This window comes from Cyprinodon variegatus, unplaced genomic scaffold (assembly GCF_000732505.1).
Source record: "Cyprinodon variegatus isolate N-32 unplaced genomic scaffold, C_variegatus-1.0 Scaffold816, whole genome shotgun sequence".
In the NCBI taxonomy this organism is placed as follows: Eukaryota; Metazoa; Chordata; class Actinopteri; order Cyprinodontiformes; family Cyprinodontidae; genus Cyprinodon; species Cyprinodon variegatus.
Genome location: NW_015151269.1, coordinates 221,985 through 235,649, shown reverse-complemented (window position 1 = coordinate 235,649; position 13,665 = coordinate 221,985). Strand labels below are relative to the sequence as shown.

Genomic DNA, 13,665 nt, shown 5'->3' with positions numbered 1-13,665 from the left:
AAGATTTCTGCAATAACTCGCTGTCAGGATCAGAAGCTGTTTGTACACTGTTTACCTTCTACCAGTATGATCTCAGTCTGCTGATGATTCCTTAACTCTGGTATTTTAGGCAGAAAAAGTGGTCAGCAAGGTCTGGGAGCGTCGCGGCTGCCTGTTTTCTCACCTCAGGAGAAGAGTTACATCCGAGGAACTGTGGACTTTCTGGGCCTTGGACATTACACCACCCGCTACATCACCCAGAAGAACTACCCGTCGAGCTTTGGGGACAGTTATTTTGCAGATCGAGACCTTGCAGAGCTGGTGGACCCACAGTGGCCTGACCCTGGTTCTGAGTGGCTCTACTCGGTTCCCTGGGGGTTCCGACGCACATTAAACTTTATAAAGGTAAACCAATTAAATCAGAACTTTCTTCACATCTTCAGAAGGTTTTAATCTATATGTGCTTATTAGATCCACATTCTACTATCCAAAGTCTGATGTTTTATTTTATCTTAAACATTAAATGTATGTCTATTAATTTATTTAGCTATCCTTAACTCCCACACATTTCCTCTTTGGACCTTCTTTCTTCATGCATTACCATGATAAATAAGACTTTGTTAAACCATTGCAAATTCAATTCAATTCAGTTTATTTCTATAGCACTGATTCACATCATTTTATCCCAGGTCACTTTACAGAGACAATTCAACCAGATCATCCAGTCAGATTGGTTCAAAGTTTTCTATCGAAGGAAAACCAGCTAATTGCATCAAATCATTGACCCTTCAGTAAGAATGCTTGTAGCGACAGTGGAGAGGAAAACTCCCTTTGAACAGGAAGAAACCACCAGCAGAACCAGAGCCAGGCTCAGTGTGAGCGGCCTCTGTTGAGAGGCAGTTGAGACCAACTGGGGAATCAGACCAAGTCTAAGTCTAAGTCAGACATAGAAAAAGAAGCAGAGATACAAAAAGCAACTGTCAACCAGCTCCACAGGCAGACCCGTCCAGGAAACACACAGCCAGGCAGACGAGCCTCGAGCCAGCTACCATGTCAGAGGATGAAAGGGAGCACATCCAGTTATTTACTGTCAGAGAAACAGGACTACACTGAAAAACAGGCTAAGCTCCAACATCTATAAACAAAGGTGTTGATGAAGCAGCATAGCTGATATTTCTCTCCAGGATGGAGTCACAGCCAAACAGGAACAGACCAGATGAAGCTACTATGAGAAAAAGCAGAGATAGCAGAACATTAGAGGTCCCTATGTCCTCCAGCAGTCTAAGCCTATAGCAGCATAACTATAGAGATAGCTCAGGATAACCTAAGTATTTTGGATGAGGCATAATGATGATTTCTTTTTCACATTTAAAAAAAAATCCCAATGAAAAGAGTTTGATGGAGAGAAAAAAGGATTTAAACCCCAAACTATCCTTAATGGAGCTGTTAATAATTCACCTCTCAGGTTTCAATTGGATGTTTTTTTCCAAGCAATATTTTTAGTTGAAAACTCACAGGACTTCCGATATCTTGAGAACTGTTGATAAAAACCCACCTATAAAATTCCAGGAAAGGCTATTTGTTTGTTTGGAGGGAGTCCTGCTCAGCGGTTTCCGAGGTTCTGTCCGAGCAGAACTAACCTCCTGAATTTAATGTGTGATCCCACCAACAGAGCCAGTATGGAAACCCGATGATCTACGTGACGGAGAACGGTGTCTCGGAGAAAATGCTCTGCACCGACCTGTGTGATGAGTGGAGAATGCAGTACTTCAGAGAATACATCAACGAAATGCTGAAAGGTGAATGTTTTTTTTTTTTCCTGCTGTGGACCAGGAAGCTGATTGGTTAAACCTCTGTCTCTGTTTGGACCCAGCCGTAAAGGACGGTGTGAACGTGAAGGGATACACCGCCTGGTCTCTCCTGGACAGCTTCGAGTGGGATGAAGGCTTCTCAGAACGGTTCGGCCTCTACTTTGTGGACTTCAGGAACAAAAACAAACCACGTTACCCAAAGGCTTCAGTCCAGTTCTATAAGCGCCTCGTCAGCTCCAACGGCTTTCCCAACCAGAGAGAGGTAAACCCCAACAGGAGGGTTTAGCTTTAAAACCAGTCTCTGCTGGGCTCTGATCTGTTGGGTCTCCACAGGTGGAGAGCTGGAAGAGGAAAGCTGTGGAGACCTGCTCCTCCAGTAACCAGCTGCTGGCTGCAGGTCAGTATGAGGAAGCTCTGAAGGAGTTGCAGGAACACGCTTTGTCTCATTTGTTCCTCCGACAGCCTGAAGAACATCTCAGATAGATCAGGAGGGCACAGGAATCTGCTCCAAAAACAGCTATCTAGTCAATCCTGGAAAAGCTTAGGAGCAGGTTTTGGACTCTGTTTAATGGCCCTGCTCTGACCCACAGGAGGTCTCTCTCTCTCTATTAAAGACCAGGTTAGTTGACAGATTCTCCAACCTGAGCCTTTGCTCTCTGCAGCTCCTCTATAGTCACCCTGGTCCTCTGTTGCTCTCCTCCTCCAACCTTTCCCTCTAAGGCTTGGTTGGCCCGTGGGTGAGTGATCCCTGCGGATGGATCAGAGTTCTGGGAGATGTTCAAAGCTTCTAAGATTGTTCTAGAACCAACCTTGCTTTAAACTGAACCAGAACTTCCTCCCTGATCCATATGCTGGGTTAATTGGTCTCCATCTCAGTTCTCCTCTAATGAACCCATGAGGTCAGAATCAGAACAGCTGCTAATTGCTTAATAAAAGAAGTTGTTTCTACTGGATTGTATTTAGGGGCATCTCAGTAAAGGGGCTGAATTTATTCATGATACGTGTCAAAAGTAAGGATTATTTTTGTTATCAGGGATTAACTTTTTTCTATTAGTCCATCATTAATAAAAATCCCTAAAATGCTTAATTAATCAGTTGCTGTAATGTCCTGTAGAATAAACATCTTTAAGGTTCTGTTCTGCTCTGACCTTCAATGTTCCTGTTTAAATATATTTTTAAGTCACAGTGATTTCTTAATCCAGGAAAAAAAGCTTTAGGAAGGAAACTTTCAGATTTCTGTTTTTATTTCTTTACTCAGCAGAAGATCAATGAAACGTAGCTCTGCTAAAATCCCAAATCGGCTCTTTTATTCTCCTGTTTCGGTCCTGTCCAGAACTCCGAGTCCAGACCTCATTTTATTCAGATCTCTTCTCTATGATCAAGATGCTCTCTTAAACTGGAAGGTCAAAAGTTCTCAGCCTTTAGACCTCGGCTGATTTTTCATAGTCTCAAAGTCCTTACTGTCATCAGGTTGATGTTTATTTATTCCAACTTCTTCTGACATGTGAGTCGTTTATCCAGGTGGGGATGTTGTTCTGCTCTGATGGAGCTGCAGGTGAGGAAGTCGTTGATTCCTGGCTGAAGAGAAGCTGAAGGTTCTGTTTGGTCCGTTGCAGATCCACTGATCGGCCACATGGAGATGGTGACAGAGATCGTTGTTCCCACTGTGTGCACACTCTGCATCCTCCTCAGTGCGGTTTTCTTTATGTTTCTGCTGCGGCGGCGCCTCTGAGAGACCAACCCTCACCGCGTCTGATGCCACGGCAGCAGAGCTCAGATGCCCTGAAGCTGGAGGAACCAATCAGAGCAGCTTCGTTCCTCCTGTTTTTGCTTTAAATGTCCTGCTGTTCTCTTTACCTTTGGATTGTTAATAAACTTTCAAAACCAGCGGCGTCTGATTATTCATCACTTAATGAACTTCTGGAGGTTTTGGAAAAGAATGAGCTCAACTGTGTGGATCACTGAGGATTAAACCTGACTGAACATTTAGTCACAGTCAAACATCTTTTAGTTATTTGATGTTTTTGAAGGTTTGGGCCTAAAAAAACAGAAAGAACTAATAGATGGAATCAAAACCAGAAGCTTCAAAATTCATTTTTTACTCTGTGTTATATGGATTTAGTTATAGTTTATATATTGGCTTTTGTCTTTTTTTTTAAAGAAAAAAATGTTTAAAACAATAAATCTGAAGGAGAAGTTAATTATATAAAGCAAAAAAATGATCTTTTCTAAGTTTATGTTTCATTATAACCTTTTTGTTTTTTACACAAAGTGAATGTTTTCCTCTGGTGCAGGAAGACCAGGAAGGTTAGAGTCTGATCATCTTTTCTACTCACAAAAAAACCCCACTTTAAACAGATTAATTGATTAGAAGAAAGAATAAAAGAAATCACCTGACCTTCACCTTTAATTCCTATAACAATAAAGATCTTCTTACTTTTTTGTGTATTATCATGTTTGGATAATTATCATTGATGATGTGTGAGTTTATTACACCTTAATATTAGCTGCCTGTTGCGTGTCAGAACTGATGTTTTCCACAGTAGTTTATCTAATTAGGGAATGGAATGAGAGCGGTATCCTTAAGCTAATAACAAATGCTTTTAGGATCCTTGTTAAACTACATGTGCACATTTATAGAAACACAAGATTTATTTGCTCCACTGAGACATGAAAATAATTGCTTTCATAGCCCTCTGTACATCCAAATTTCCCTTCTGTTATATCCTAACTTTCTGGTGGCAAATGTAAATTATGTAAATGTTTGTAAAAATAATAGGTTCTGACTTGATTAATAACAGGACTGGATCCCAATCATTGATTAGGACATCAGAGAGACGGTGTCTAACTGCAGCAGGCCAATTCAAGTATTTAGAGGTTGCAAGTTAAAAATCTTGTTCTTAGCTGAAGGACGCCGCTCTTATTCCATTTCCAAATCTTTGCCACGTACAGAATGAAGATTATAACTCTACATATCTGGACAGAGGAACTGTCTTAATTAGATAAACTATTGTGGAAAACATCAGTTCTGACAGGCAACAGGTAGCTAATATAAAGGTGTAATAAACTCACACATCATCTCTGATAATTATCCTAACAATCATCTTTTCCGTTTAGTTTTCATCTTTGTCTAAATAGAAAATACAAGCAGGACAGAGTAAGAGCTTATTTTAAAAGCTTGGTGGATCTAAAGGTAGCTTTTATCCTGACATGTAAAACCTTTTGCATCCAGTAGGTGGCAAGAAAGCAGCTACCGGATGTTAGTAGAAGAAGAAGAAGAAGTGGCGGTTCGTCTGATTTCGCGCTGCAGTTCACCAGCAGGTATATTAAAGCGTTGTTTTCGTGTTTTAGAGTTTTATATGTCTTTGTTTGTGTGCAGATTTAGGGTTTCATTTGTTTTATTTTTTCTCCAAGCTGTTGGTTGTTATTTCTGCTAATTAATATCGTCCGTAACTTATTTATATCTTACGGTCAGTTTTTCTCAACTGCCAAAAAGGAGTATTTTATAAATGTGACATCATCTGAGAGGGGACGAATATTCGGAACCTACTAACCGGTTCTAAAAGAAAGGATTTTGATTTAGTTAATTTAGATTTTACCGCCTTCATCGCTGCTTTTTCCTCATACTGGGCCGCGCGTTGCTGCCCCCTAGAGTCTACAGAGTGTACTGCAGATGAGAAGGGATTCTGAACTGATACTTGTTTATTTTGGTAGAAATTAGGGAAAGATTTAAACATCTCAGTTGCTGATAAGTTGCCATGAAACCTTTTAGACTATAAAATTACTCCTTAAACCAAGTAATCTACTTAGGATGAACAGCCTCTCCTAACTTGGGCGTTATTGATATTAGCAGAGATTTTTGCTGCACAGTTTTCCAGTGTTTGTTTGGTATCAGGCTCCTCAGGTGGGCAGATTGCTGAAAAGTTAGTTGCAAAATTCAATTAACTTCAATAGAAAATTTCTCACCAGCATCACATTATATAAAGTTGACTGTATTATTTCCCACTGTTGAATGATGATGGTGAAGACTACACTTGAAAAACAATGTAGAAATGAGTAAAAATGTCTTAAATCAACTGTATTTATACTTAATTTGAGTAAGTAAATGAGATAGTTTACCATGGAATGAGTATTTTTACTCTTAAAATAAGATTATTAGATAAAATGCACCTGAAAATAAGACAATGCAATTGTATTTTCTTATTTTAAGTGTAAATTTTCTTGTTCCATTAGCAAAATCTCTCTTTTACCGACTAAATACAAATACAAATACACTTGTTTTAAGAAAAAAAATGACTTATCTAGATTTCGATTTTTTTTTTCCAGTGTATGTGAACCGTCTGTGAAATAGGATTGATTTGTGTTGTACACTATAGGCCATTATATTAGGTACATATTGCCTTGAACCCATTTTTCCATCGAAATTAATTCTGCAAACATGAGGATTTCAATTCAGCATATGGTGAAGCTTTACTAAGGCATAAATCTGTGTCTGTTCAGTTCCCCTGCAGGATTCAGGCATCATGAGTGACCATGAAGACGACAGAATGAGCATCATTCACAGCTATGACTCTATGGGGGATGAAGATTTCCCTCCTCTTCCTCCTCCTCACTCCCCTGGAGGAGGAGGAGGAGCTCAGAGCCTGGAAGACCCTTTTGGAGACGGTCAGGAATATTCCTTCATCTGAAGTCACTTCATGTTTGAAAATATCAGATGAGATAAACGTTTGGTTGTTGTCTGATGCAGCAGAGGAAGGCGAGGTGTCCAAGCTAGCCGACGTTCCTGCTGCTAAAAGGAAGGTGGTGAAGAGGCCGCAGCCGAAGCTGGACTCCCAGAGGTATCTACAGGACGCCGGGGCCGGTCTCTTCTCCCACTGCCTGATTCATCCAGTCGCTCATGTTTGATGCTGTTTCCTCTCAGGTTGATTTCAGATAGAGGGCTGCCGGCTCTACGCACTTTGTTTGATAACGTCCGCTTCAAAGGCAAAGGACACGAGGTGAGAAACCAGGTTTTATTTACTGTCATCGTTCAGTAAAACCAAATAAATGTTTGTTCCCCTGGAGGGTGAGAAGCAGTGCATTTTTATTCAGATTCCCAGATGCTCAAACTGAAAGGCTGGAATTTCCCCTTCATCACATCTGTTTAAAGACGATAAAGAGGCAAATGGACAGGGTTTCTGCGGGTCATTAAAAATCATTTAATTATTATTCTTCCAATTAAGGCCTTAATTGGGATAAAAATTAATTAAATGTGATTACCGTTGCATTTAAGATGCGTTATTTGAAAAAAAAAATATGTTTATAAAAACTATTTTTGTCAGATATATCGCAATATATTTGTGGGGAACTGCTTCCAGTTGATTGTAAAGCTGTTTGCTTGGCAAAGAAGCTCAAGGTGGAGAAAAAGCTAGAGAAGGGAAAAAATAATTTCTAAGAGCACTAAAAGAGCATTAAAAAGCATTAGAGTTACTCATTCCTATATCAACCCTAATGGATCATCAATGTTTGACTCCTGATTCAGGCCGAGGACCTGCGGCTGCTCATGCACAAGATGGAGAACTGGGCCCACAGGCTGTATCCCAAACTGCAGTTTGAAGACTTTATCGACAGGGTGGAGAAGCTGGGCAGCAAGAAGGAAGTTCAGGTGAGATGAAGCAGCAGAGTTCCTCTGAGCAGAACGTCTGCAGAACCGTCTCTAATTCTCTTCCTCTAAATCACAGACCTGCCTGAAACGGATCCGACTGGACATGCCCCTGACCAACGAGGACTTCATGGACTCAGGGGGTAAGAGAGACGCGAGGCAGCGGGCGCCTTAAGGGGAAAAGCTGATCAGGGCAGAGAGCCTGAAACTGCAGCTCTGGTTAAAACTGCTGCAGAATTAGAGGCAGACACACTACCGTTCAAAAGTTTGGGGTCACATCGATTTCCTACAATGGTGTATACCACTCCCTTCAGAAGACAGCAGATACAAGCTACTGCGGGTACTATTTAATGAAGATGCCAGTATGGGACCTGTGAGGCGTCTGCTTCTCAAACTAGAGACTCTAATGTACTTATCTTCTTGCTCAGTTGTGCAACGCGGCCTCCCACTTCTTTTTCTTCTCTGGTTAGAGCCTGTTTGTGCTGTCCTCTGAAGGGAGTAGTACACACTGTTGTAGGAAATCTTTAATTTCTTAGCAATTTCTCGCATAGAATAGCCTTAATTTCTAAGAACAAGAACAGACTGTCGAGTTTCAGATGAAAGTTCTCTTTTTCTGGCCATTTTGAGCGTTTAATTGACCCCACAAATGTGATGCTCCAGAAACTCAATCTGCTCAAAGGAAGGTCAGTGTTGTAGCTTCTGTAACGAGCTAAACTGTTTTCAGATGTGTGAACATGATTGCACAAGGGTTTTTTAATCATCAGTTATTCTTCTGAGCCAATGAGCAAACACATTGTACCATTAGAACACTGGAGCGATAGTTGCTGGAAATGGACCTCTATAATCCTATGTAGATATTTCACCAAAAACCAGACATTAGCAGCTAGAATAGTCATTTACCACATTAGCAATGTATAGAGGGTATTTCTTTAAAGTTAAGACTAGTTTAAAGTTATCTTCATTGAAAAGTATAGTGCTAATGCGACCCCAAACTTTTTAACGGTAGTGTATATCCTCCAGATTAAAAACAAGCTGTCTAAGCCTTTTTTGGCTTTTATTGGTGATATTATCAGGTCTGAAACTGTTGGATTAATCAATTATTAAATAATTGTCAACTAATTTAGTAATTATTAATTGGAGTACAGAGACTCTAAGCCAGGGGTAACCAATTAAAAATCAGCAAATAAAGAAAATCGTCAACCAGTAAAGGTCTGGAGACATTTTTAATTATAATCTGTTACTTTATACAGAATTTAACACTGAAATAAAATTTGGTTTTTATACATCCATGTTATACATTGAATTTTTAAATAAAAAGAAATATAGAAAAAAACTGAAAATTTCTCCATTTTTAAATCTAAAGTGTTTTTTGAAGAAGGAGAACAACAATCGTTCAGTTTGGTATATAGACAATTTTCTGATTCACATATTTTATCAAACACCTGAACTGACTGTTTATTATTTCCTTTCTTTTTTCTGTCTTAATGTTGGCAGTGGGCTTTAGGCTGCCCTGCAAGGCTTTAAACCTGGGTTTGAATGGAGACTAAGCCATTCTCAAGCACATATCAAGGAGCTCATTTTGAGCCTGGATCCAGATTTATTGTTGATTCTGTTCATGGTGGAGAATCCTGCTTCACAGCAGCAGGTTGAGCCAAACATCCTCTAAATGTGCAGGGTCATCTTTGAGCACGCCATTTCACTTTTCTTTCACCAGTTCACCGCAGTTCTTCCAGCAGTCCACACTTTCTCTGCTCCCTTTTTCTCATCGTCTTCTCCTTCTTTCCCATCGCCCGGCTTGCCACAGGTTTGCCTGCTGTGTCTAAAAGTAGCAGCAGCAGCAACCCAGACTGACAGCAGCTCATTGGATAAATAGTATCACATGTAGCCTGGTGCCGGACGCTCCGGAGGGCTTTACCGTATTAACAGGAGAAGTGGCGCAAGTGAAATTAGACACGGTCATCAGACAACATGCGGTAATTTAGAAATTTTTCAAATCAGGTTGGATCTGGATTAGCCAGCATGTGTTTCCGGATCCGGACCGCGGTCCCCTAATCCATGTCCGCTGGTCTAAAACTTTCAGCTGACAGAGAAGCCCACTTAGAAACCCCCATCCATGAAGCTGGTGCTGAACTGCAGAGCTCCTTAAGTGAAAGACTGCTGCAACCTAAATGCACCAGGAAGCGTCATCACAGATCCTTCCTCCTGCAGCTGGAAGATTTTATAACCTTCACTGTTCCCTCCAACCTCAATCAGTTGATCCATTCATGCTGATTTTGCACAGTTTCTATCTTAGTCAGTTAAATAACATGCTGCTGTCATTTTACACATTTATGATGTTGCTGCTATTTCAATTATCCATATCCATACTGTAAAAATGTCCACAGCTGTATATTGGTTATTTATTCCCAGGTGCACCGTTTTATATTGTAAAAACACTTTGCAGTATTTTCTTCTCTTTTATACATTTTTTTAGGTCCACATTTGTCCGACCTTTTTTGCTGCAATCTTTTGCTGCAGTAAAACCACAATTTCTTTATTGTGGGACGAAAAAAGGGATTTTCTATTAGAGCAATAATTATGCAAACATTGTGAAATTATACATAAATATTTTGCATTTAAGATAAAAACTTTTTTTTCATGTCACTATCCAGATCTCAAGTGGAAAATTTTAGTTTAATTCTGTAAAAAAAAAAAATCTTCGTTAAGGAACCTTTTCATATAATTCGTTAGGAAATTATACCAAAGCCTGATCTAGATCCCACAATTGTTTTTTGATGTATAATCTATGATAATCATCAGTTTTTTTATCCTTTCAATTGCCTATAGGCTTAAATTAAAGCTTTCAGAACTTGACGGGTGTTCATTTGTCCTTAAGTTCCTGTTGACTCGTTAGTCTGTTCTGCCTTTTCCAGGAAAAATGATAAAAGCATCTTTTTAAAGGTTGGAAAAAGACGTTCAGACAACAGATGTTTCATTAGAAGAAGGAAGCAAAGGCAGGAGATGAGACGTTAATCTGCCGCCTGTTTGATTCTGCAGGAATGGAGGAACCACCGACAGACGGGCCAGGGTTCCAGGATCCAGACCCGTTCTACAGCCAGACCCCCTTCAACAATCCTCCAGAACCGATCCACTCCACTCCGGCCCCCGTCGCTCTGACTCCGCCCTCCCTGACCGAGGAGCAGCGCCTGCGGATGGAGCTGAACAGGCAGCGAGCGCTGGAGCGACGGCTCGCCCGGCAGCAGCAGCAGCTACCAGGTTTTACAGAACAACAAAACGCTGTTTCTGTCTGTTAAACTGCGGATCGCTCTAAACCAAATACATTTTAGAGCCCATTTCATACAACAATCTTGGATTAAATAAGCCAGGAAGACAGAAGGGACATTTAAAATGCTAAATAAGAGACTGCATCAAACCAGAAAGTATTCATCAGAAAGGAAGCTGTTCAGTGCGCCGCCGTAGTTTTATAAAACTCGTCAGACTGGTGGTTAAACGCTCCAACCGTTACTGCCCGGCTGAAGCAGATGGACGTCTGAGGGTCTCCTCTGGTCTTCAAGCATTACTTTAGTTTAGAAATTAACTAAGTTCTTGAAAATCTGGAAAAAGAAACTGGAATCGTTTGTTTACTGCTGTCAAAATGTCCGCCTGCCTTTCTTACTTCCTCCGTTTGAAATATAGCTTGAAATGAAAGAATTTCCTGTTGAATGCATTCATCAGGACCTGATTGGAAATGTTTTAGAACCTTGGAGCTTTAAGGTTCTGTCTTTTATTCTAATACTTTATAATCAGGAATTAAATAGTTTTTTTTACTGTGGAAATGTTTCAAATACAGTTTGAATTTGTTCTGATCCTTCAGATTCCCAGGCTGCTACAGCGCCCTCATCAGGAAGTGATCCTGGCTCGGTTCATGCAGCGCATGTCCACAATGGTTCTGCTGAGGAGGAGAAGATGATGGAGGACCTGGACCACCCTGTTCTTCCTCCTACAGACACGGAACCTTCTGCTGAAGGTTCTGCAGAATCCTCCCAGGGTGAGAAGGACAGCAGCAGCCATCCTGAAGCGCCTCTCCTCAGTGGTTCTACTCAGACGCCGCCATCCGAGGCTCCGGCAGAACCCCAGCCTCCGCCCGAGGCTCCGGCAGAACCCCAGCCTCCGTCCGAGGCTCCGGCAGAACCCCAGCCTCCGGCAGAACCTCAGCCTCCAACCGAGGCTCCGGCAGAACCCCAGCTTCCCTCCGAGGCTCCGGCAGAACCTCAACCTCCGCCCGAGGCTCCGGCAGAACCCCAGCCTCCAACCGAGGCTCCGGCAGAACCCCAGCCTCCAACCGAGGCTCCGGCAGAACCCCAGCTTCCCTCCGAGGCTCCGGCAGAACCTCAACCTCCAACTGAGTGTCTGGCAGAACCTCAGCGTCCGTCCGAGGCTCCGGCAGAACCCCGGCCTCCGTCCGAGGCTCCAGCTCAGGTTCCCACTGAGTCCGATCAGGGTGGGACGGGGAGCAGAGGTTCTGCTGAACAGAATGAAAAGCTGCAAGATACGGACCTGGATCCGTCACTCAGCACTCGGACACTAATTCACACTGAACCGGACCTTCCTGCTGAAATCCCAGCAGAACCTCCTGCAGTTTGAGGAGGGCGAGAAAGACGTTATGGACCTCCAGGAATAAACCCAGAGGAGAGCGACCCATTTCCTGGGCTGCCTTTAAATGATCAGAACCATGCAGGTCCAAACCCCATGCTCCCTGAGCTGGAAGCTGAAACGCTTCTGATGTTTGAAATGAGCAGAGTTCTGGTTTCAGTGCATTAATTTAGAACCAAACAGGTTGAAACTTTCTAAGCAGAACCGTAAATCTGTTCCAGAAATAACCCGCCGGGCCGGCGCTGTGTTCAATCATTTTAATATGAAACATAATAAACAGTTGGTTTTAATGGAACCGGGTCAGCATCAGTGTTTGTTCCTGTTTCTGAAGGTTCTGGGTTTTTCAGCTGGTCTTATTTCAACATTTTGACCCCAATAAATAAGCTAAAAACGGTTCTGAGATCCGGTGTCAGTTGATTTTTCTGCGGCGAAACCGATTCTTCATCAGGGAACAGAACTGTTCTGCAGCAGCTGGGCTCCTCTAAGCTGTGCTGGCACAGAACCGGGAGGCCGTGTCCGGGTCCATCAGAGCCAGCTCCCGGATCTCCTCCAGGATGGAGTACAGGTTAGGAGCTCTGCTCTGCTGGAACTCCCGCTCCCACTTGGAGAGTTTGGGTCGCTGCGCTGCCTTCTCCTGCGCCTCCTCGGCGAGCCGCACCACCTCCTGGACCAGCTGGCTGCGCCCCTGCGAATCGGGCCGCTGCGGCGCTGAACTGCGATGCGGCTTGTTGCTGATGACCTCCAGTTTCAGGGTGTCGGCGTGGCAGTTGGAGGGTAGGACAGAGATCCGGACCTGAGGATGGGACAAAAAGATCCCTGAGTTCTGGGTGGTCTAACACTTCAGATGGAGCAGAATGAAGCCCACTTTGGAGCGGTACCGACCCGGATCAGATCAGAAGGTTTTCAAAGCTTCCAGGCTCATCTTTAAAACTCGATCAGTGCAGAAATATCCCAAAATTATACTTTAATTTTTTTCATTCAAATTGGGTCAAAGTCTCAGAATCTGGAAAAGTGACGAATTTAAATATAAGAAACCTAAAAGAAATAAAGTACAAATAATAGAGTAAAAATTGTATAAATTATTTTTTAAATATAATCTTCATACATAGACTTTGGCTGTTGACGATATATGGGACAAATTTCTAAATTTGTTTTTACTGCTTGTGAAATAGGATCATCACTGATGCAGCTTAAAGGGAAACCATCCATATTCTGGATGGATGGAATTGAAATTGTGTCCATATCAGGGATGCATGATATATTGCTGACTTAGACGACTTTTATTGAAATTTCATGTTGTATTTCATGTATGTTTCAGAACATTTTAATTTCTTTAAAAAGCAGCAGCGATAAAATGTGTTGGCGTTGGGAATCGGCTGTTATTCGTCTTTTTTTTTTTTTTTTCATTTATGTTTTTTTAACTCTTTATAGATAATGCACCAAAAGGCATTTGTCTAACTACCTATAAATCAATATATCAGTGTATTGTGGTACCCGTGTGTTCTCAACTAGGAAAAAATTTAAAACAGGGTTCCCGCGGGTCCTTAAAAAGTCTTAAAAGGCATTGAATTCTTCAAAATAAAACTAAGGCCTTAATTGGTA

The 13,665-nt window shown here is 41.9% G+C and overlaps 3 protein-coding genes across 3 annotated transcripts in view; 2 read left to right on the top strand and 1 right to left on the bottom strand.

The window, feature by feature from the left end:
- Positions 1–3,669, top strand: part of LOC107098852 (lactase-like protein) — a 7,879-nt gene extending 4,210 nt beyond the window's left edge. Inside the window, exons 7-11 of the mRNA XM_015396710.1 lie at positions 110–384; positions 1,652–1,778; positions 1,853–2,052; positions 2,124–2,187; positions 3,407–3,669. Coding sequence (XP_015252196.1) covers positions 110–384; positions 1,652–1,778; positions 1,853–2,052; positions 2,124–2,187; positions 3,407–3,522 — 782 coding nt within the window. The 3' untranslated portion in view covers positions 3,523–3,669. The remainder of the gene's footprint in view (positions 1–109; positions 385–1,651; positions 1,779–1,852; positions 2,053–2,123; positions 2,188–3,406) is intronic.
- A 1,360-nt stretch (positions 3,670–5,029) lies between these two features.
- Positions 5,030–12,054, top strand: tipin (TIMELESS interacting protein). The gene is made up of 8 exons (XM_015396707.1): positions 5,030–5,111; positions 6,291–6,455; positions 6,538–6,628; positions 6,712–6,787; positions 7,312–7,434; positions 7,511–7,574; positions 10,468–10,686; positions 11,285–12,054. The coding sequence occupies exons 1-8, from the start codon at positions 5,048–5,050 to the stop codon at positions 12,052–12,054; spliced, it is 1,572 nt and encodes a 523-aa protein (XP_015252193.1). The 5' UTR covers positions 5,030–5,047.
- Positions 12,055–12,160: 106 nt separating this feature from the next.
- The window catches only part of dis3l (DIS3 like exosome 3'-5' exoribonuclease), a 12,517-nt gene continuing 11,012 nt past the window's right edge, over positions 12,161–13,665 (bottom strand). The window contains exon 18 of the mRNA XM_015396706.1: positions 12,161–12,856. Coding sequence (XP_015252192.1) covers positions 12,545–12,856 — 312 coding nt within the window. The 3' untranslated portion in view covers positions 12,161–12,544. The remainder of the gene's footprint in view (positions 12,857–13,665) is intronic.

Excerpts from the sequence above, each read along its gene's own strand:
- tipin (XM_015396707.1), top strand. The coding sequence starts at position 5,048 with ATGTTAGTAGAAGAAGAAGAAGAAGTGGCGGTTCGTCTGATTTCGCGC. Across the intron at positions 7,575-10,467 it reads GGACTTCATGGACTCAGGGG|GAATGGAGGAACCACCGACA; the intron begins GTAAGAGAGACG and ends TTGATTCTGCAG. Across the intron at positions 10,687-11,284 it reads GCAGCAGCAGCAGCTACCAG|ATTCCCAGGCTGCTACAGCG; the intron begins GTTTTACAGAAC and ends CTGATCCTTCAG.